General features: G+C 31.8%; 1 protein-coding gene across 1 annotated transcript in view; it reads right to left on the reverse strand.

The window, feature by feature from the left end:
• Positions 1-24,855, reverse strand: part of KLHL18 (Kelch like family member 18) — a 66,401-nt gene that overhangs the window by 8,042 nt on the left and 33,504 nt on the right. Inside the window, exons 5-6 of the mRNA XM_035365905.2 lie at positions 20,894-21,188; positions 15,835-16,057 (exon numbers count right to left, since the gene is read on the reverse strand). Of these exons, the coding sequence (XP_035221796.1) occupies positions 15,835-16,057; positions 20,894-21,188 (518 nt within the window). The remainder of the gene's footprint in view (positions 1-15,834; positions 16,058-20,893; positions 21,189-24,855) is intronic.

Raw genomic sequence — 24,855 nt, forward strand, 5'->3', positions numbered from 1 at the left:
TACATTTTTGTTCTCCCAGTTGGCATGGGGGCTAAGGCAGATTGGATTGCTAGTTAGAAATTAAATGCATGAATTAAATTTTTAAATTTCCTTGTTTGTGTGTTTACTTTCTCTTGCCAAGTGGGTATATTTACATTACTTGGGAGTGCATCCCTTATGGTGTAAGCTTAGCAACACTCTCTAGGATGAGATGGTTAGGTAATTCATAGTTTCAAATATAATTTCCAAGAAAATTGCTAATTAACAATGGTAAATATTCAAATAAACTGCATATTAAATGTTACTGCTCAATTAATATAGAAATTGCTTCCACAGAAATTAGCTAGAACTTAACCCATTTGCAGTGCAACTTCAAATAAAGAATGGACAAAGACAATTTGCTTATATGGATACAAGCTAAATCTATAAAAGGAAATACTGCAATAAACTTAGCAATTCTAATATGTTTTCACACTGAAATATTGTACTGCTCCTACTTGTCACAAGCTTCATAAAGTATTCTGCATATATAATATCAGCCTGAACACAAGCCGGAAGCTATATAAAACCTGCTAGTCCTCAGTTAGTGTATGTCTCTCATCGTGTGTGTGCGCGCCTCGTCTAGCGAGCTGATGTCAGTCATTGAACGAGTATTTCAAAGTCTAGCACTGAGATGGTCGTCGAGTGCATCGAGAGAGTCTTTTAGTGCATCGTCGAGTTTTGTCTTAGACTGTGCTGAGTCGAGAGCTATTTTCGTGTATCGTCGAGTGCATCGTGTGGAGAGTCTCGAGAGTACGTGGAGTTCCGAGAACGACCAAGGAGAGTCGAAAACTTTGCATTTGGTATATTATTTGAAGCTCAAAAGTTATTAATTTTTTATTTACTGAGACAAAGTTAAGATGCCTACCCTCCTTCCTCCCCCGTCTCTTTTACTTAAAATATCCCTTTGGACATTCCTCTTAATTCTACTGCTCATGCAATGGAATAATATAATTATATGACAACAAAAACAATATATATATATAATAAAAATTATAAAGAAAGGAAGAAAACGGGGGGAAAGAAAATAGCTTGGAACAAATGAGGACTTTTGACATCAATACAGAAAATAATTAACCTGAACTAGTATATATATAATGAAATGTAATTTCATACTCTGTGTAAAATAATTTGTTGATATATGACATGCCAATTATGATTGCACACCAAAGTGCTATATGTAGTAACTTGTTTTTATCATATCATAAGTTCCATGAATCAAAAGAGTGTGGCTACAATTGACTAGTCAGAGAAAACCTTCATTACAATGATACAAGAAAATATGACAGATGGAAATACAGTTTGCTCCGATTTCTGGAAAGTGTACAGAACAGAAGAATTAACAGCTGCCAGATATGGACACCTGTAACAATAAATGTAACTTTATTGATTCTAACACCAAATGTCACGTGAACTGTTAAAAGTTGTGGGAAATACAAAACAGAGAAATAAATATCAGTGTGGGGCTGTATCCCATTACCTAAATTTCTGCTTCATTGAATTCATGCAATATCAGCTGTATGAGAAGATGCAAATGTTTTCAGCAATGTTAAATAAAATCAGTAGCATTTTGCCTCCTGTGCATTTTTAAATAATTATGATAAAATATATTTTGTATTTTTCTTATTTGTCTTTATATTTTTGATTTAAATCATTCTTTTCATGAAGCTGTATATGTTGTAGTGAGGAGTCGTATTAGTGATAAAAGGGTATGCTTTGCCTCTCGCCCCTGCAGCCCAAAGCTACAACTCTATGATACATGAGTTTTTAAGGAGTGCAGAGAATAGTATGGGCAGTCGAGTGGTGTGTGTTTTGAGGTCTTGATATTTTGAAGATCGATTTTTTTTTATTGTCTGTTATGTCTAATGAAGTTATTGATGAATACTGTAAGAATATGATTTGTACTCCTACAGCAACAACTTCTGGACATCACCAAATCAGATTTTGTGAAAAGTTTGCAAGTACTTTCATTTGTGATGACTCACCATCTCAAGATTCAAAACCAAAAATTACGGATTACATTGATCTTATCCTCTGGATAACAGATGAATATTAATTATAGATAATTTCACTATTTTATTTTCTATTTATCACATATATTTCATTTGCTTTAGTTGTATTTTATATTTTGACTTAAACCTGGCACAATTTCTGATGTACTTGCTGTCCAAATTCCAGTTAATAATCAATCACACCCAGCTTTACTGTTTATTATGTGTGAAATTATTGCTTTTGCTACCCCAAGACTGTTACAGAATCAACTACCAAATAAACTGTAGTTTCTTAGCTTCTTCCAGACAGACTAGTTCGGCATTTACTTATGAAATCAGACCCTATTGACACTTACAGAAAGAATACAACTAAGTCAGTAAACTGGTCGGGAGAATCTTCCTAGTAAGAAATCTGCCAATTGTTATCAAGAAAGGAATCAGGCTCAAAATCTTTCCAATTTACTTAGAAATATGGAACATTGAGTGGAATCCCTAAAATGTTCCCAATAACTTAATGTTAAAATAATTTCTTTAGCATCTGTCTTCAATCATTCAGTCTATTTCGACTAAGCAATTTTTTTATTTTGAGAGAAATTTGTATCAGCTTTACACTTATATTTAGCAGTATTATTTTGAGAACTGCCAGATGAATTGCTGAATGGCGCAGAAATTATTTTATTTTTCTCAAACCTATTTTTAACAATAGAAGTAGTAACTACATCTCCATTTACTTTAGGTACTTTATAACTTGCAATAGAGCCTTTTATCTTAACTCTCAAAGCATTTACTTCTTTAAAAAATGCAAGAAGTAGGTTCCATTGATCGAGGATTCTAGATAAGCATTTCTTTAAAGACAGCCAGCGTGTACACACATGTTCCAAAATTTTTCTCATTTCGGTATTATGCAGCTGTTGGAACTGTTTCAATTTTTCTTTCCTTTTAGTACTCCTTTCAAGATAATAATAAATATCAACAATGTGTTCATCTACATTTATTGGTAAAGAAGCTGCCTCTTTTTCAGCTGCTAAATCTAAGAGGTGAAAGGTGCACATGATAATCTGCAAATCTGAATTTTCCTTTCTTAAGATGCCTGCAACACCAGTCTTCAAGCCTACCATTACTGGTGCATTATCAGCACCAAGTGCTAAGCAATTATCCAGAGGGACTGCATTTTCTTTTAAAGTTTTAATAATCAGCTGTGCTATATTAAAGCCTGTCGAATGTCCTTCTAAAGTGGGAACAGAAAGTAAACTGCACTCAATTTCTGAAGACTCTGGATTAAAAAAAGAAACAACAATTGGATACAGTTTTGAATCGGTATTATAGCTTCCATCCGTAGAGAGGCAGATCAGAGCTGTTTTAATGCAATCAATAACTGAAGATTTATTTTTCAAACCCATTTTTTTAACAATTGCACCTGTTTTGGTCCTTGCACTTGAGTATTTCTTAGCGATTTCACTATCGGGAAACATTTTTCTAAATGAAGCTGCAGCGTGATCTGATGCATTCAGTGGCAGGTTGTGCTCCAGTAAAAAGGCAAAGAACAGACATTCTGCACTTTTTGGTCCTTTGTTTCCGAAGAAAAATTTAATTTTTCATTTTTTTCAAAACAACTCATGTTGTCCTTGTGTTTTTGTGTCTGCACATGTTTGAGAACATCCTACCTTCAGTCATGTGAAATCAAAAAATCGGAATGACAGTCGGTACACAGCGCAAATTTATTATATTTCCTTGAGGAAATAATGGACAAAAAGTCAACTGTGTGCGATGTACATGAGTATTTCGCCTTTCTCGCAGACATAGCAAAACATGATAATTTCTAAAACTATTTCCCGAAGGCATGTGTACTCACACAACTCAGGACAAGATGACCGAAATAACTACAGAACATCCAAATAACAGCCTTGAGCTTGCTTTGTGCTCGTTGGTTAATATATGTCAGATGACACGCAGTGGAGCTCGATGCCCATGAGAACGACGTTTCTGGATACGTATATGCTCTCACTCACAAAGCAGAAGTTCTCATCTGATTCGCAAGGTTTTGTTTTAGATATAATCTAGAGAAAATTTTTCAATTGCTTTTAGACGTCCAAAATCACTTCCCCCCCCCCAGATAACAAAGTATTAAGCCAAGTTCCATAAACATCGTGAGAAATTTTACGAATAAGACAAAGTCGGGAGAAATATATTGTAAATCAGGTTGGCGGGAGAGCGGTCAAAAATCGGGAGAGTTGGCAACTCTGCCCTTTTTTAGAACTAAAATTTATTCTATATCAAAATCTTCATTTTTGGCTATTCAAAAATGTTCCATACTGTATGATCCAGAAGTACAAAATCTTCTCAAAAACAACATGTCATCTTTAAAGCTGGAATTTATCCTTGCCAATACTCAAATGGTAATGTTCTTTGTGACATCTTTACACACATTCATCATCCTTTTATCCTGAATTCCTTTTGCAGACTCATCTTTAACTATCTGTATGATCTCTCACATCCAGGAGTTGTACTACCATGAACAACTCATTTGTTTTCGTTATATGTACCCAAGTGTGAAGCATCATATCAAAAACTGGGTGAAATCTTGTGAATTTTGCCAAAGATTGAAAATAGGCAGGCAAAACAAAGGACCAGTAGGCACATCCTCTTTTTCTGATGCATGTGTTTCACACATGTATATCATTGGCCCATTACCACCATCAGAAGCTACCATATACCTTTTGACATTAATAGATAGGTTCTCCAGATTGGTCTGAAGCCATGTCTACTTCCAATTGTAGAGCTATTTTCAACACATAGATACATCGCACTGGTTACCCAGATGTCATCAAGAAAAAGTCTTTATACTACTTCCGTTTACAATTCATATATTCAGCTGTACTCCAACTATGTGCTTCTGGATCAAAGACGTCTACAGTACTCAATCGCTCAAACTCATTGTAACCATTGATAGCATATATTGTTATAACAGACCAAGGTTCTCAAATGAGATCTGCAGTGTTTGCAGAGTTTACACACATTTTGGGTACAAAGAGAATCACAATAACCGCTTACCATTCAATGTCAAACATCATTACTAAAAGCTTTCCTTGGCATTTAAAGTCCTCTCTCAAGGCTCATGAGATCAATAACTGGTCTGAAATACACCTAGTTGTTATTCTCAGTATTTGGACAACCATCATGGATGATCTGTAAACCTCTTGTGCAGAACTGGTGTATAGCACAACTCTCAGGGTGCCTAGTGATATATCAACATCTAAGATCTCTACATATGACATTCAATTCATCAGTAGTCTCCACCACAGAATGCAACAACTAAACCCAATTGTTACATTTCCATACTATTACAATAAGTATTACACAAAATTTACCTTAAAATCATGCACTTATATATACATAAGTATTCATCAAGTAAAGCCACCACTGTGCCAGCCATACTCGGGTCTACACAAAATCTTTACCATAATGGACAAAACTTTCACAATTAAAATCAATGTTATCGTGTCTTAATTATAGAAGCCCCAAACAGGCTTATTTTTTGCTTTCTTTTTTTCCACGTGATTTTTGTCGTCTTGCATTTGTATATGTTTGAAGCCGAAAACAGCTTATATTTCGCTTCCTTTTTTGTACATGGTGTGGCCGCCATTTTGTTATTACATGAGTTTTGGTAAGTACTTTTTTGCAATCTTTAAGTTCTGTTTGTGTTTCACATATTTGGATATTGTGCTTTGCTTGTCTGATTTCAAGCATTTTGGTTGCAAATGTTTTGTTTTTTATTCGTTTCAGTGTGGGATTTTTCTGCTGTTTCGTGCATGCTTTATTATTGGTTATGCCTTCATCCATTAATTGTTTCACTAAATTACGCCTGAAACGGCAAAAATTCCTGAATCATCTTGACTTTTTACTTAAATGTAAATGTAAAAAATTGATCCTCAATTTCATTCAAATCAAATCTAATCAAAAACCTTCCAGTCACGTATCAAGAATTCTGTTAAACTGCAAGCTAGCCTTACTTCAGTCCATCATAAGGGATACAAGTCAACAGTTGTCCAAAATTGAACATGAGCTCTATAAGCTTCATCTAAAACTTGCTAATTCATATCCAAAATTCACTGCCCTTGAACAAAAGTCTTGGTCTAGAAAGGAGAATACAGTTAATTGTCATAAAAACACCCTTGCAGTTAAATTCGAAAAACTTCTTTTACAGTCTTCCAGTACAAGTAGTTCAAAAAAATCTTCCCATTGTAAACATTAAGCCAATAGTTAATATTTCTAATATTAGTTTATCAGAAGAACAAGAGAATATTCTAAAATACAATTTTAACTTCTCACAAACCTCTAAACCCTCAATTCCAAAGATTTTGGCTCCTATCGAAAAAGCTTTCAAGTTCAGTAAAGTTTCAGATTCACAGAAAGAAATGATTAGGCATCTTATCGCTCATAATGTGAAATTAAACAATAAACCTTTGAAACCAAATCTAACGGCGAGAGTAAGAGCTACAATGCACGAAATTCATTCTAACCCGGATATTATCATTTCAAAGGCTGACAAAGTTGGCCAGATAGTCGTCATGGATAAGAACACTTACATCGATGGTATCACTAAATGAAGGACCATATAATTCAATCCCTAAAGATTTGTCACCTTTGGACCTATCAAAAATAAAAACTGCGATCAAATCTTCAAAAATCGTTTCAAGTAATTTAAAACATTCGTTTATCCCATCTGTTGCAAATTGTGCCAGATTATATGCTCTTCCCAAAATTCATAAAAGTGGTATTCCTTTCCAAATTTAGGTACTGCCTTGTACCCGTTAGCTAAATATTTATTTTCTAGATTTTTAACTCTGTTAGACAATAACATTCACACCATAAAAAATTTAATAGAGTTTGTAAAAAAGGTTAAAAAAATTTCTCCTAGAACTCATGGTTTCTTTTGATGTAAAATCATTATGCACCGATGTTCCAGTGAAGAGTGCATTAAGATGTCTAGAAACCAGACTTCGCAAATTTCATTTCTCTTGCATTGAAATTGATGAGCTAATTTCTCTCACTCTGTTTCAAACAAACGCATTTTGTTTTCCAAAATAAATATTACATGCAAACTGAGGGATTAGCCATGGGAAGCCCCCTCTGTCCCATTCTGGCTGATATCTACACGCATTATTATGAATAAAAATTGTTTGAATCTTTAAACTTTTCGGTATAATTCTGCTACGTAGATGCTACTTTTAGCCTCTTTGAAGGTAATAAAGATGATTTAAATAAAGTTCTTTCAACAATGAATTCTATTGATCCTGCTATTCAGTTCACTTTTGAACTTGAGACTTGCAATTCTCTTCCATTTCTCGACATTCTTGCCACATGTAACACATCAAACTTTAGTTCTACGGTTTACCTTCCCCCACACTTCAAATGATGTCATCCGACTAAACAAAAGTTAGCTTCATTTTATTCCTATGTTTTCCGTGTTCTTCAAGTTTGCTCCTCGAAACTATCCCTTGATGAAGAACTAAATTACCATATTTGACGGCATAAAAGACACACATTTTTTTCCTAAATTTGGTCTCAAAAAAGTTACCTGTGCCTTATACGTGAAGGACACAGGTTAACTTTCAATACTGAATGCTATTTTTAGCCCAGATAAAGCTCTAGACACACATAACTTTTTCTACATCTGCCATAATTATTTTGCGCATAAGTGAAATAGCCGTCGGCAATAAGCGCCAAAGCTCGAAGCTGATGTCGAAGTTCAAACAGGTTCGACGGTCACATTACATCTATGAAGCCTTTCCTTCTTTACATAGACTTTCTATCACTCAGCTGACACACGTGTCGGTATCGGTGCTACTCTGTATAAACGTGTTGGTATCAGTGCTTAAAACTATTTATTTAAAAAAAATACCCTGAAAAATATGACTACAAGAACCAAAAGATTAAGCTATACAATTCAGTATAAACTAGGAGTGTTAAACTACACCAAAGTGCATGGAAACAGAGCAGCAGCAAGGCATTTCGGTCCACCACCTACCGAAAAAATGATACGTATTTGGCGACTGCAGGAAGATCAACTGAAGACTGCTAAAAAAAACAAAAACATAATCTTCGATGCTCAGCTCCATCTTGGCCTGAACTTGAAAATGCCATGAAAATGTGGGCGATAGATAAGAGGAAATATGGGCTAAGTGTTTCAACCAAAATGATAATCAAGGAGGCCAAAGGATTTGCAGAAAAACATGGGAATCAGAACTTTTCAGAGTCTGAGGGTTGGTGCTACAGGTTCATGAAAGGGCAAGGCTTATCAATGCGCACAAAAACAACTATTGCACAGAAAATGCCAGCAGATTATGAAGAAAATATACTAGCATTTCATAGGTTTGTTATAAATGCATGCAAGAAAACTTCTTTTGAGCTCGGTCAAATAGAAAATATGGATGAAACTTAACTCACATTTGATGTACCATCCAACAAGACTGTGAGTATGAAAGGGTTTAAATCAATAACCATAAAAACCACAGGTCATGAAAAAAACCTGATATACGGTAGTTCTAACATGTTGTGCTGATGGCACAAAACTACTGCTGTTTTTCGTATTCAAATGAAAAACTTCCAACGGGTGTAATTGTTCATGTTCATTCGAAAGGCTGGATGGATGAAGCTGGAATGAAACTGTGGTTACAGAACATATGGGCGAGGCGACCTGGTGGACTCTTAAGAAAACCCTTTCTTTTGGTTTTGGATCAGTTTAGCACCCATAGAACTGAAACCATAAAGAATAAAGCAAGAGAATTAAAAACCCAGATAGCTGTCATTCATGGTGGACTGACTAGCCAATTGCAGCCTTTAGATGTATTGGTGAATAAGCCATTTAAGGAAAAAGTGCGAGAACGATGGAACAAGTGGATAGGATGAACGCCCTCACACCCTCAGGTAGAATGAAGCGACCCTCTATTTCACAAGTGTGCGAGTGGGTAAAAAGTTCTTGGGAGGACGTAAAGGCTGAAGTAATTGTTAAGTCTTTTAAGAAGTGTGGAATCAGTAATGCTCTTGATGGAACAGAAGGCGATGCATTATTCGAAGAAGGTGATACTAATGATGACGGAAACAGTAGTTATGACAATATTCTCGTTTTCGATGATGATGATAGTGAAAAGGAATATTAAGTTTTTGAAACTGATTAAAGTCTAATTTCATGATAGGCAATGTTTTCCTTGAAGCTGTGTTTTTTGTTGTTTCTGCTTTATTTTGTATTATGTTTGATTGTTAGCCATTCATTCATTTATTCATTATTGAAATTTACATAGCATGTTCAAAATAGCTTGCTGTTTGTTAATTTTCCTTAATAAAAATATGCTTGGTAATTGCATTCAATGATTGTTTATTTGGCTTTTATGAAACGTGAGAACTAAAAGAAACCACATTTTAAGTTATTGTGGTCCGCGCTGTCGTGCAGAATATTTAAAATTTTTTCCTTGTGTGTGGCTTTCTAAATAAGGGTGTGTCTTATTTGTCGTATTCCCTTATTCAACACACCAAACACCTTTCTCAAAACACCAAAAGGTGGACTCTTGTTTTAGGAAGATTATAAAAATTCTGTTGTCATTCCCTTCTTTCCATCAATTAGCTATAAAGTTCCACGTATTTTGCAGAAATTTAACTTTCAGGTCGTTTTATTCTCCCATCAATAAAATTCAGAGTTACATACTCAAGGACCCCATTCCAGATATGAATTCCTTGGGTATTTACAGGATTCCTTGCCAGTGTGGTTTAATTTACATTGGTCAAACTAAGAGAGCCTTAAAATTTCACGTCAAGGAACATGAGGCATATGTTAGAAAAAGGAAACACAGAAGTCTTCTGTTGCCCAACTTGTTAGTCTGAAAATCACACTTTCAATTTTTCTGCTGCCAAAATTATTCAAAAAACATCTTCTATAGGTGAACTGGATTTTCTAGAGGCATTTCACATTCAAAAAAATCTTTCTGTTCTAGTTAACGACCCTAGTTCCAATCTATCTTTGCCTTCAGCCTTTGAAGAAATTATGTTTTAGTTCTGGTTTCATCAACAGATGGTGCCAGTAGCTTATCTCCTGTCCAGGCTTTCTTATCTTATCTAATTATTATATCATATTAATAATTATATCCTATCTCATTCATTTCCACTTTTGCAGCTGAGGATGATGGTTCAGTAAAACCATTCAACCATTCAAGTCTTGTGAAAATTTGAAAATATAACGCTGATTTTTGTTGTTTCCATTCTGAATTAATATTTGTTCGGCATGTTATTGTGTCTTAAAATAAAAAAAAAAAAAAAAAATAGTTATACAGTAATAAAAGAATTAAATCATTTCTATTCTTCATTACTATTTAAAATGCATTTTATTTTATTTTAGTTTATTGTGAATATATTTTGGTTTTAAGAAACTAAAATGAAGTTTTCACAGTTTATTTTTTGCATAAAATGTGCAAAATTGTTAGTTTGTATTACAGACAAGTGCCAAAAGCATTCATATGCCTTCTGTTGTGATATAAAAACAACAAGAAACAATATGTGATTGCACTTTACTATTGCAATTAATTGTTTTGAAAACATTTGTATGTAATTTTCACTGCATTTTGATTTATTTTGCCATTTATGGCTAAAATAAGGAAAGAACATAGACTCCAACCTTCAGCAAAGCTTGTCAGTAGTCAACGCGCGAACGACATTTTTACAACTTTGAAAATGTGCGCGTAGCGTATGTTGTAATTAACCATTCATTAATTTTAAATTAATAATTAATTGTAATCAATTTTATTACATTTAAAATCCATATACATATAAAACTGAATAATTAAAAATATACCTTGTAAATTATATGCACATTTAATTAGAAATTTTCTTTTAACTCCTCAAGCATTCACTAATAAAAAGTACTTCAAATCACTACTAATCATAGAAAAAATCAGAAGCTATAAATCATATCTTTATTCTGGATATGATTTTTACAGGGAAATAAAATTTAAATAACCAAGAATGATACATATAAGTATTAAACAAAATACGCATAATTTATGAATGCAAAGATTTATATGTAGCATGCTTAGCAAGCTTAAGTTCTGATTTTGAGAATGTTTTTTTATAACACAGTTCTTCATTTGCCTGCATATTTATTTTTTCAATCAAAACTGCTTTAAGAGTTTTAAGACCTAAATTTGGTCGAAATTCCGTCTGATTTTTTTTAACAATAGAAAAAATTCTTTTGCAAGCTGCATTTGAATGAGGTATTATTAAGACAGCAAGCATTACAGAAGGCAATACTTTGTATTTAATACACCCATTCATATTTTTTAATTTGGCAATTTCTCCCCATGCTATATCAATACGCAAATCTACAATTTCTTTCAAATCATCTACTTGATACATGGAAAATTCAATTTCTACTTGATTAAGACATTTTTCATCAATAATGGATGGAAAAGTATTCATCAAGTAAAGAACAGATGAAAATGAGACTTCAGTTCTCAAATTGATGTCAGCAACTTCAGCATGTTTTAGAAATGGATCACTCAGTGGAAATTTATCAATTATATATGAACATGCAGTTACAAAAAAAGCTCGCACAGAATTGAAAAATGATTTCACTTCACTTTCATTCAACTTGGCATTTTTTAAATATAGTCTTGTTTCCGCACCAATCACTAAATTTTCATTTTCTTTTTGTTTACTATACTTCTGAAATGGAATAGACGTTAGAGTAACATCTTCATTTTCTTTAGAAATTACTGATGGTTTTACGAATCTAACAAATAAATTCATTAAAAGTTCAAAAAGTTCTCTTCTCAATTTATGTATATAAGGAGCTTGTTGTTGCAAATTAATATTTACTGTTATAAACAAAGGCAAAGTATTTTTCAAAAATAACAAGTACAATTTGGTGGTCGGTGACTGTAAAATTTTTTTTAATGTTTTGCAATCTCTTTCCTTCATTCTCACTGTTATCTGATTTATCTCCAAAAAAATTTATCACAGCATCCCACTGTTCCAAAATCCTTGTTATAGATTCTAAAAGAGACAACCATCTCGTACTGCAATATTTCAAAATTTTATGAGATTTTGCATTCTGTCCCAAAATTTGTTGAGCAACTTTGAAGCTATGCTTCCGTTTCGAACTTTTCTCCAAGTAAAAATATATATCTATTATCAACATTTCAATTTCTGAGCCAATTAATTTTTCAGTAGCTTTTTTGCAGCTATATGCAAGAGGTGGCACGGACAACCTCGGGTGATTATACTTGGTTGATGCATTTTGATAAATGATGCTACACCTTTAAACTTTCCAATCATATTACTAGCATTATCTGAAGAAAATGATAAGCAATTTTTCCATTCTAAACCTTTGTTTTTAAAGTTTTCATCTATACAATTAAAAATACCTTCTCCTGTATTATTCGTGCATTCTAAAATAGAAATCAATGAAGTAATTATCACTCCCTTTTCTTTGTTATAACCAATGGGTACAGTTTGTTATCACTGTTATCATTACTTCCATCAGTACTTAGAGAAAATGATGTACTGCACACTGATTTTATAATATCAGCAACAGTATTTTCTGCAAGCGTTTTCACAATAGCAGCAGTTTTGGTATGACCGCAGCTAAATTTTTTTGCTATGGCAGAATCCGGAAACATTGCTTTGAAAAGCTCTTTGGAATGATCCAAAACAGAAAGCGGTAGATTATGTTCAATTAAAAAACGAACAAAATAGCATTTGGCTTTTATAGGATCTGTTTCATCATCTTTTATTAAGAAATTTGTTATTTTAGATTTTACGGTGCCAAGTTCTATATGCTTTTGAGAAAACACATGCCGTTTACAGTCATCTTTTCCGCCATGAGCAACTGAGAAGTCTTTGTTGCATACACTGCAGTGTGCGTGATTCACAGAAATTTCGGACGCTTTAATGCATGGAAATTCTGAAGAATATGAATCTTTAAACTTCTGCTTTGATAATTGTGGCTTCTTCGTTCGAGGCAGCATTATGATTAAAAATCTTTCACCTGATTCACAGTTCACAAGACACACGCTAAGCTCTCGCCGTAAACTACACAATGCAGCCGAATGCAGCCTAAACATGCATCAGCGAGGAACCTGGGAGACAGACAATTGGGTGGAACTATTGATAAGTCGTTAACGGTTGGAGTTACTGATCTACGATTGGCTAATTCTTCAAAACTAGGAACGCACTCAACACGTGATATATGATAACACGAGTATTTAGCCAATCATCGGATGAATTAGTTGGTTCCGTTTTGCGTACTGGTTCTCCTGCTCTTGTTTCTGTAAAATCCGTAGTTTTTTCCATACTTTTCGTAGCTCGTAGTTTTTCATGAATTTCCGTAGAAACTACGGAGAATAGATAGTAGTTGGAGTCTATGAAAGAATATTAGAAGAAAAAAATTAGCTATTAAGATGGTAAAAGAAGGGAAAAGCTATTATGAAGATGCAAAAATTTTAGGTAAGAGCTTTCCTACAATTTGATATATGATAAAAAAAGCATACAGTGAACAATTGCAATCCAAAGCTTTGCAAATAAAACTTCCAGAAGATGTCCTTAAAAACTAATGTCAAGCTATAAAAAACTATCTTTGGAAGAAATAAAATCCTGGTATTTCAGCCCCAAGACTGGGAGTTGAGTTAGAACAAGAACCGGGCATTGTAGTTTCTAGCTCAACAACCAGAAATGCATTAAATGAACAAGATTTTCACGAGTGATCGATCTACTTGGAAAACTTTCTGTGTGTCTGCTCTCTGTGTAAAGAAAGGACTATGTTTTGCAAATAAATATCAAAATCAACCTCTAGAGTTCTGTAATATCGTTATACTCAGTGATGAATCTAAATTTCATATTTTGGACCTCATGGAAATTTTAAAATATGACATAATCCAGGAACAAAATTTCAAAAAAAAAAAAGTTACAAACCACAGCAAAATTGTGGTAATATACTTGTTTGGGGGGTTGTCTACTTTTGGAGTTGGCAAATTAACATTTATCAAAGAAAAAATGGACAGACAAGGAAGTGATTTTGTATTTCAGCACGATAATGATCCAAAGCCCACTACTTTGAATACCAGACTGTGGTTTTTATATTTCATGCACAGTCAATTAAATACTCCTTCTCAGTCATAAGATATAAATGCTATAGAACATATATGGACCCATTTGCAAGTCAAAATGAAAATTTATCGAATTTCTAATAGGATGTAACTAAGAAAACTTTGCATGAGAAATGTGACAAAAATTACATGAGAACTTCTAAAAAACTTAATCAGAACTTAATCAGAAGATTAAAAGCTGTTGAGAAACCTACAGGCTCTCTGATCAAATATTATTTAAATTAAACAGCAAGAAATTTTGAGTAATTAATTGTTTTGATTCTAGTATATGAATATTTTTGATGCATCCCGTTAGAACTGAGATACTTACTTCTTTACTATTTCAAGTGGAAATAAAAAAAAACTTTTTTTTTTTTTTTTTTTTTTTACACATTTTCTTTCATTGCATAATACTGCCAAATCAATGGAACTATCATTAAATACTCATTATATCATTTGCTTTCTAAATAAAAAAGATTTTTCAACTTTTCATACCAATGTATGAATACTTTTGATGCTGAGAGTAAATGGCCTTAAATTTACTTTGTTCATCAGCACATAAATCCAGCCTATTCCCTTACAGACACTAATATGTCTGAACCCAAACCAAACAAAAACCTAAGGATAATTCAGCAGAATAACTCCACTACCAAACTCTCTAGGACACAAACTATCACAAGATCAAGCAGATATGTTTATTTCTCAAAGAAACTTGCTGCTTACATTACAATTTATTTTTTATTTGCTTTGTAATATTTTTTGTCATGTCTTGAATCATATTTTTCATCTTCTAATTTTGTACCATAATTTTGTTATTAAGGATTGAAAATACTCAACAGTTCAGATTCTCTGACATATGCGATGATTTGATGTCATTTTTTGATAGTTTATTTTTTGATTGACGTGTATTTCTGTAACATATGGCAAGACATGTATTTGTCATATGTATTAATAACATGGCATTTTGTATAAAACACATTTAAAGTGATAACTGCCATGAAAGAAACCGGAAGGAAACTTTGTAATGATGAGTCATGATAATGATAAGAAAGTGTGCCTTGATTCCACATTGCTGACGATAAATCTGGCAACCCTAAGTTTTGAAGTGCAAAGAACAGAGTCACGTCTGTTGAATAGCATGCAGTTTGAAGTTTTGAAATAAAGATTAATTTTTGTGTATTATGCCTGATTGGAGTTCATGGTGAATGCCATGCAAATATGATCTGCAATCCTACAATATCATTAGTATTATCATCTACATACATTTTGGTTGAACACTGAAATTTGTGTCAAATGGCATCCTATTAACCAGAATGTAAAAAAAAAAAAAAAAAAAAAAATTAACTACAACTTTGGTAATCTGGATCATTCTAGATAGTGAACATTTGGATTTCAGATTTTGTACTGTATTATTGTTAAAATAATTCATTCACTGAAATTTTATTCATGAAGTAATATTTAGCATAACAGTAACTAACTAAAAAGTGGCATTTTTTTTAAATGAAGATAAGCAATATTTCGTATTACTACTAATTTTCTATCAAAGGAAACAAAATTATTGTGCTGCATATACAGACTGTAAATGTTTTCTGCAGAAATGAAATCATTAAATGAAGATATCTAAAGATTATGATTCAGATATAAAATAAATGGATAAGTATACAAAAGAAGAAAGAAAAAAGTCTTTATACAACCTTCGTTTACAATTCATAGATGCAGCTGTACTCCAAGTACGTGCTTCTGGATCAAAGACTTCTACAGTACTCAATCGCTCAGATCCATTGTAACCACCGATAGCATATAATTTGTTATGCATCACAGCAACTCCAACTCTACTTCTCAGCATTGTCATAGCTTCAGACAACTGCCACCTACCCACTTTAGGATCAAATACTTCAACAGTACTCAATGAGTCACCTAAGAGAGCAAAGCAAATGATAAATAATTCTCATTTGACATAGAGTAAAATAAAGATAATTCTGATGAAATGCCAATATTCTTTGAATAAAATAAAGTTATTCAGTATTTTCATTTGAAAAAAAAAAAAAAAAAAAAAACAGTTTTAAGAGGTTAATTAAAAGATATTTTGTACACAATGAATACGCTTACTATTCAGTTAACAGTATCAGTATTAAGTTCAAGTCCAGCAGTCACTGAAGTTAACACTACAGTCATAGATAACATAAAGTGTAAAAATTATACAGAGAAATCAAGAAGATGGCATCAAAAGAAAGACATTAATATAGGGTCATTTCATCACATCATTCAAGCTGAGCTGAAGTGCAACAAAATATGTGCAGAGTTAAGTATGCAAGAATTTGACATCTGAAATATAAGAAAGTTCTGTTGATACTCATTAAGAGCTTCTCCATTGGTATGATGCTGACATTGAAACATTTTTGCAAGACATCATCACTGGCGATGAGAGATGGATACACTTATGAGTAGAACTAAGTTATACAAGATGTAATTGTAAGATGGTAAAATGGGTTCAGTTGATAATGCATGAGTGCTTGTGCACCCATCAAAAGGGATACAATTCCTATGGTATCTATGCTCTAACCAAATATTGACATAGTATACCTGATTAGGAATTATGTTGAGTAGTGATATTGTAATTTTTTTCAGCGCAATTAATATTCTGTACACGAAAAATTCCAGTTTTCCACCAAATGAAGTAACACATCATATAATACATATCAATATTACACCATCAATTAGTTTTCATTTTGTAATATATATTCATAAACTAAAATGGTTTTAAAATATCAATGTTTAAAACACAGATGTAATTTTTGCCTCAAAGTATGACCACCCAAAAGAATGTCAGATTTCTACATCAAATTACAGAATTTTTAGCTAAACTTTAATTGCAAAGGTGCACAGAATAATTTTGTCAAAAATTGTCTTTCCATGCTCAATTTGTTATTCCAATGAAGAAACTTTTTAGTACATTTCTCCATCATAATGGAATGTTTACAATTGGCACTATATCTAATCCAGTTTGAAATTTATTTCCATATTCAGATTTTCTATCAATCACTACTGCAAGAGCAATACAAGGTTTTAGCATACGTACAAATGATACAATATATATTTTAATTATACCTGTGTTCTACTTGGAACCCAAGATGGTTAAGTTTTAAACTTTGAAAAACTTTTTTGGGTAAAAATAACACACTGAACAAATATTAATTTAGAAGTCAAACAACAAAAAGCTGCGTTATATTTGCAAATTTTCACAGAACTAGTTTCAATGGTTTTACCGAACCATCATCCAATCAATCGAACAATTTGCAAATACAATGCTGATTTTTGTTGTTTGACTTCTAAACTAACTTTCTAACTACTGTGAAAAATGAAATGAATACATTATTACTGCCATTTCAATTTCCATTTGATAAAAACTATGTTGCTAAATAATTGGTATTTATAATGCAAATATAAACAACATTTAAGCAATAACAAGAGCATGCATATTTTAGATTAGTGATCCAGCTGCTACAGGACTGCATGCAATTACGCTAATTTAGATATAACTTCTCATTTGATTCAGAGACCAATTCAACAATTATAACATAAGTTTGATAATAACCTTCAAATATTACGAAAGACTCGTGAATCTGGTTTGAAACAACAACTGAATTAGAACTGGCTATTCTTGACTTTTGATATATAATAATATGAATTTATCATTAATGACATATTTGTCCTTTCTATTTATATTTTCTTTAGAATGGGAATTTGGATTTAATTTTGTTTAAAATCTATCTGCTTAGAATAATAAGAGAATTAACTTTTCTTAAGGAAAAAATATTGGCATTATAATCTATAACAACTATTACAATAAATAAATAAAAACTCTAAAAATGATTCTTTATTAGTAACTGAATCTTTAGATGAACTTCTTGAATATTTTACAGTTAAAAGAGATATATTATTTGCTGAATGAGCTAGAGAGTATACTCAAAAACAATTAAATGAAGTGAAATTTGAAAAAGAAGTCAAAACTTTTCAAAACTATCAAGATAAAATAATAATCAAGAAGGTTAGGGATTTTAAATAAATAAAACAGCTCTCAAGGAATTGAGATTTTGTTACACTCAGTTCAATTTTTAACAAAATTAATAAAATAATTACTGTTAATGAAGTGATTAAAATCAAGTAACTGGAGAGAGCTTCAAAATCAGTTTGAAATTGTTATTCAAAACAAAATATCATGACTAAAAGCAAATACATCTAATTACTTAAAGTTTCCATTTGTGAATTTTTGCTTACAAATATAAATTGCAATTCACCTGCAGAATTCTTAACTTATAAATTTAGGAGAAAGAACTTGGTAATAAATGCCCACTTGAATAACTACAAGTCTTTCTTTCTTCAAAAGTAAAAGAGATACTAAAATCAGAGAAACTATGAGTTAATGTGAAATTCAAACTAGATGTTTGGAGTATCTGGATGTGAAAAGACACATATATCAGATGGTACTACAATGATAATGGTAATTTAATCTCAAAATACTATTAAAACTAAGTTCATGGGATATTCCTAAGAAAATTGTCAAGTCCTTCTGGGGGGAAACTAATTTGATCTCTAGAAGCATGATTACCTGAAATATGAAATAACAATATGTAGACCTAAATGGACCTTAATTCAGAAAAATTAGCTAGCTATTGGAGCTGTTGAGAATGCAGAATACTAAATCATTCGCAGTCTTTTGCAAAATGGAAAGAAACTCTAAGAAGAAGACATTTAATTCTAGAGAAGAAGAAAAGTAAGGCATGCACAGACTGCATGCTAACTCTCATGTTGAAATGTCCTGTCTGAGTCAAAGCATAAGGAAATATTGGGTTGGCAACTAAGTAATTGCGTATTTCACTCATAGATGGCTTCAGTTGAATTTTTAGGGTTGCAGACGTAGTACAAATGCAAAACACATTTTGTTATTTGATAGTTGGCAATTCAGCTGTCAATCAGTAAAAAAAGTTTTTTGATCGGTTGCATAGTTTTCGTTTGGCGTTCGTTGAAAAATAGAAAATCAAAAGGAACATTTTCGTCATATTTTGCTTTTTTATTTCCGCAAAGGAAAAACGCATCGCAAGCTCATAAAAAGTTATGTGCTGTTTATAGTGACGAAGCCTTAAAAGAACGGCAGTGTCAAAATTGGTTTGCCAAATTTTTTTCTGGTGATTTTTCACTCAAAGATGAAAAACGCTCTGGTCGTCCAGTTGAAGTTGATGACGACCTAATCAAAGCAATAATCGATTCGGATCATCACAGTACAACACATGAGATTGCAGAGAAGCTTCATGTATCACATACTTGCATTGAAAATCACTTAAAACAACTTGGCTATGTTCAAAAACTCGATACATGGGTTCCTCACGAACTGAAAGAAACGCAATTAATGCAACGCATTAACAGCTGCAATTTGCTAAAGAAACGTAATGAAAATGATTCATTTTTAAAACGACTGATAACTAGTGATGAAAAATGGAATGTTTACAACAATATCAAGCGGAAAAGATCGTGGAGCAGGCCAGGTGAACCAACTCAAACAACATCAAAAGCTGATATTCATCAAAAGAAGGTTTTGTTATCAGTTTGGTGGGATTACAAAGGAATTGTCTACTTTGAACTCTTACCACCCAACCGAATGATCAATTCTGATGTCTACATTGAACAACTAACGAAATTAAATAATGCAGTTGAAGAAAAGACCCGAATTGACAAATCGAAAAGGTGTTGTATTCCATCATGACAATGCAAGGCCACACACATCTTTGGTCACTCAGCAAAAATTATTGGACCTTGGTTGGGATGTTTTGCCACATCCACCATATAGTCCTGACCTTGCACCATCTGATTACTTTTTGTTTCAATCTTTACAAAACTCCTTGAATGGTAAAAATTTCAATAATGATGATGATGTCAAATCGTACCTGATTCAGTTTTTTGCTAACAAAAACCAGAAGTTTTATGAACGTGGGATTATGACGCTGCCTGAAAGATGGCAAAAGGTCATTGATCAAAATGGGCAATACACTACAGAATAAAGTTATTTAGTTCAATGAAAAAATTGTCTTTGATTTTCTAAAAAAAAAAATCCGCAATTACTTAGTTGCCAACCCAATATTTTATAAATTTGTTTCATGCTGCAATTAATAAAACCTTCATCAAAATTTCATTACAGTTAGATGGGATTTTTTTTTCTAATTTATAACTGAATCATTTAAAGAAGAACTAGATGCAGCCAATCTCATTTTGATATAAAATCGTATTTGATTCAAAGATAGCTGCCAATTTTATATTAAGCTCACAATACAAAATTAATAAGAAACGAAATAAAACAATCTAAGATTAGGATCCCATATACTATGATTAGAATACAGAGCTAGATAGCTTAATAATATAGTATTGTATCAAAGCTGCTTTGCCTAAAAGTAATCCATTCCAAAACAATTTACAAATCTTTGTTGATCGTTTAAATATTAAAGCAGAAACCATAAAAATTTTTGAAGAACTCAAAAATATATTATGGACAAAAATAAAATCCCTGTTTATTAATAAAACAAATTAAACAATACAGATATAATGAGAGAATAAATTCCAATTATGCTGCAATAATGAATCTCACCCTTGTTCATGGCTGTCATAGAATCTTTATATTTTGAACAAGTGATCAAAAAATATGAATAAATATAACTTTCATAACATTGACTACTATATTATGATAAGACATAACTTTTATACCTGATTTTGTGAGACCTCCAACAGCATAGATACATCCAACAATATCTGGACAGCATCGAGGCCTTGTTCGAAAACTCTGCAATAAAGGTCTCCGTTCAGGCATCAGATGATAATCTTTTGCCTCATCTAACAGATCTCTACATTGATGAGATGTTCGAATCAGTTCTTCAGTTGCAACATGATCAGTCAAATACTGTGGAGTTAGCAAAGGCATGCGTACTTGAGTTAATAATTCAGGTAAATAACTTTGCCTGGAAAGATCAAATTTCACCCATGCCATGACAGCTTCAAAAACCTATATTAAATCAGATTTTAACAAGACAATTGAAATAATAGTCACTTTTACAATTATGAAAAGTGTTATGCTATTAGAAGTACAGCAGTAAGACATAATATTTTTACAGCAGTAACACAAAATATATTTGAAATAAAATTACAGTCTATTTAAAATTCACATTTGAACATTACAAAAGCATTAAACAAGAAGGATAGCTATTTGAATCCTATTTGGTGAATTCTGGTTATTATAATTTCTGATAAATGAGCTGGCATTTTGTCTTGACCCAATTATTTCTTTGCTGTCCTGCTTAGTTCCTTCTTCTTTCATAAAAATATCCATACAAACATTTTTATATGTTTACAAACTTTAAAATTCTTTAAAATTTTAAATGTTATCTTTCATAAACATATTCATATAATAAACCTTTTAATTATATTTAATAACCTTTAAATGATAATAATAATGATACTTTAAAATGTTCTTAGTAAAATTTTTAAATGTTCTTCTTTCATAAATATACTTATATAAATTTTTAAAAAAATTGTATCAGTTTTGCCTTTTCCAGTTCTTTAGTACCTGTTTGTGACTTGTTACCCAACAATTTGCCTAAAATAACCCAGAAATCTTACTGAAACACACTTCAGCAATTCAATGAAATTTATGCTATTTAACTGTAGAAATCTAGGTAAATGTTAGTTAGACATGAACTCGATTTGAAATTTTGACACTTAATTCAAGACTTGGTTTGAATATAGAAATAAGATTACTTCATCTTATATTTCTCACAAAATTCTAATGAAGGCAGAATTAAGATGATCAAAATATTTAAAAAATCAAATGACCATAGAAAAAACTAAAAAATACTCTGATGTCCATATAAATATGCAATATGCTCCAAGACCTGTCCCAGACATACGAAACCATGAATAACAATGAATGCTATAGAAGAAATCTGATGAGTACACCACATGACTTCCTTATACGGAATATTAAATTATACGCAATTTTTCTTGCATTTTGTTTAAACTTATTGGATTGAATTAAATCTACTTCGCCGACAGCGCATAAACCACAATAGAATAAATGTATTCTTTAAAATTCACTCTATTTGTTTACATAGCGACATTCTGGCGCTAGGTTCACTTAACAGTATTATATTTCGTTCATATTATACCTCAGAAAGCACAAAATTTATATCATTTAAATACTTATCTAATCGTTGAACATATTCTATTCAAATACTATAATAAAGCTAGAACAATGTATAAAAGAAATTAAGCAAACAAAACAAAAAAGAAACAGTTTTTCACAGACAATTGAGTATTTCTCATTCAATTAATTCAGTTCTCACTTCGCGACAACGCAAAAATACATAAAAACTCAAAATGTCTGTATTAAAAATTACTAACTATTAAAAATTAAATTGCTAATTATTAAAAACTAAATTATTAAAAATTAAGTAAATCTTTAACACTTATTTCCTTGAAAAAATTCCAGAAAGGATTAAACATGATTTAATTCACAATGATAAATGAAGGCGTTATCTTTGTTGTTTGCAAAGCTACGTTTCTCTAGATTGGCAACAAATCCACTACTCTGTGCTTTTTCAAATGTAAACAAGCAATGGCTGCCATCAAAAAAATTATTAGGCTTAGCGGCACTTAAACAACTTTTAAATTGTTGATAATTCTAAAAATATTGCAGATTTACTAAAGGCATAAAAACCTTAACCAGAAGATAAGGACAACACAATTCAATCATTTTTAAAGCAAAAAATGTACAATTTACAAACATATAAGAGTAAAGAAACTGAGATCACTGACCCAGGTAACAGAGTGGATATATTTATAAATATATTTATATACGTTTGGCGCAGCCGATTGCAACCAAAATACAAGGTGCACATCTACATGTTATAGTAGTCTTATATACAAAATTTCACCGTTCTGAGGCTACTCGTTTTTGAGTTATGCGAGATACGTACGTACATATGTTCGTACAGACGCCACGAAAAATTCTCTTCAGAATTCATTTTAAAGCAGTTTTAGAATTTTTTTTGGAGGAAAAGTCTTTTATTCTGTCCTTACGTAGAGATATCACGCAAAAACATTGTTAAATTGCATTGGAAGGCGGTCAAAATTGATATTTTCGTTGAAATATGCTGCCTGAAACTTTTCGCGATTATAATGCTTCCTTTTAACTTCGCACTAGAAAGTAAACAGGATTTTCATGTAACAGATATAAATATGATCAAATTTAATTGATTGCTAACATTAAATAAAACATACTGTTTTCTTTACCTCATTACATGTTGTATAACTAATGAAAGTAGTGCATAATATGCTCTACTTTTCAATGTTTCGCTCTCCTGTAACAGATCTAATAAAGTTATGGATTTAAACATTTTTTCCAAACCTGTGAAAGATGGATAAAAAATGAAGAAAATGCGATTTCTGTACAATACAGTGTAATGTATCATTTCAAAGATTTGTGGAAATAAGAATCATTATTAATCTTCCAACAAAAGACTGTAAAAATAACATGGTTAATGCTGCATTAATAAAAATACAAAGAATGTGGTATTGTCGTAACTGGTGATCCACCAAATTTTGTTAGTTAGTTAATTAGTTTGATAACAGATGGTGCCACTTCTTTTATTTTGTTTGTAAAAGCAATGTTTATGCTTAAGGTTCTTTCACATGCAATATTTCCGTGTTTTTAAAACACTGTCTTCGAACCTTTGTTATCAATTTACTCTAAAATAAATTTCATGTTTACATTACAAAGAGTTGAAATAAGAAGCAAAATAAGAAGTAATGAAATAAGAAGCTGTTATCTTAAATGGCAACAGTGTTTAATTTAGCTTTCTTGAATTCATTATCTCTCTTTCTTTAATACTCTGTTTACAACTAATTGTTTGTAAATAGATTTTGAAACAACTAAATATACCAGTACAAAACTGATATACTTAAACCAGCTAATCAGATAAAAAAAAAATTTTTCACCCTTTTATTCGCACACTGACAGTTTTCTTATACATACCATAAAACACAGCAAAAGAAATAATTTTTTTTTGAAAACATAAAAAATTATTACATTAAATAATAATAAATCTGATCATGCAAATTTGAAAGATACTGAATTTTTAAATGCTGTCTCACTGCCTGACGGCACACTCAACTGCATGATGAAATAAATGACTGGAAAAGAGGTGGTGCTATCCGTTATAAAACTAATTACTAAGCAACAAAATTCAGTAGATCCACAGTTATGACAATACAGAAAATTCTATATAGGGCAGGTCCGAAATCTGGACATCTAATAACCAGAATGAACTATTACCCAGACCTCTCTTAAAGCCTTTTTTGGTACTTCCTGGTTGTTTTCATCATTACAAACTGTTTGCCAACTCATAGAAACTTTGTGACTTGGCAAAAACAATATGTTTGGTCATCTTTAGGTAGTGTTTCCTTCAATATTTTAAGTTCTGTATCACAGATATTATATACTCTTCCTAAATAATAACAAAAAGAAGTATTTTATAAGAAATAAAATATTTTACGAGCAAAAGTGCAAATCAATATGGCTGATGTTTACATTTTTACAGTTGTTCAGCAGTACAATTTAGCAAAATGGTGGTTAAATGTAAAATGGTGGTGGTAAGTGTGTAAGGCATGTGTAC

The sequence above is a fragment of the Stegodyphus dumicola genome, chromosome 1, assembly GCF_044657685.1.
Source record: "Stegodyphus dumicola isolate Sdum_Otavi_A_Nest chromosome 1, ASM4465768v1".
Classification (NCBI taxonomy): domain Eukaryota; kingdom Metazoa; phylum Arthropoda; class Arachnida; order Araneae; family Eresidae; genus Stegodyphus; species Stegodyphus dumicola.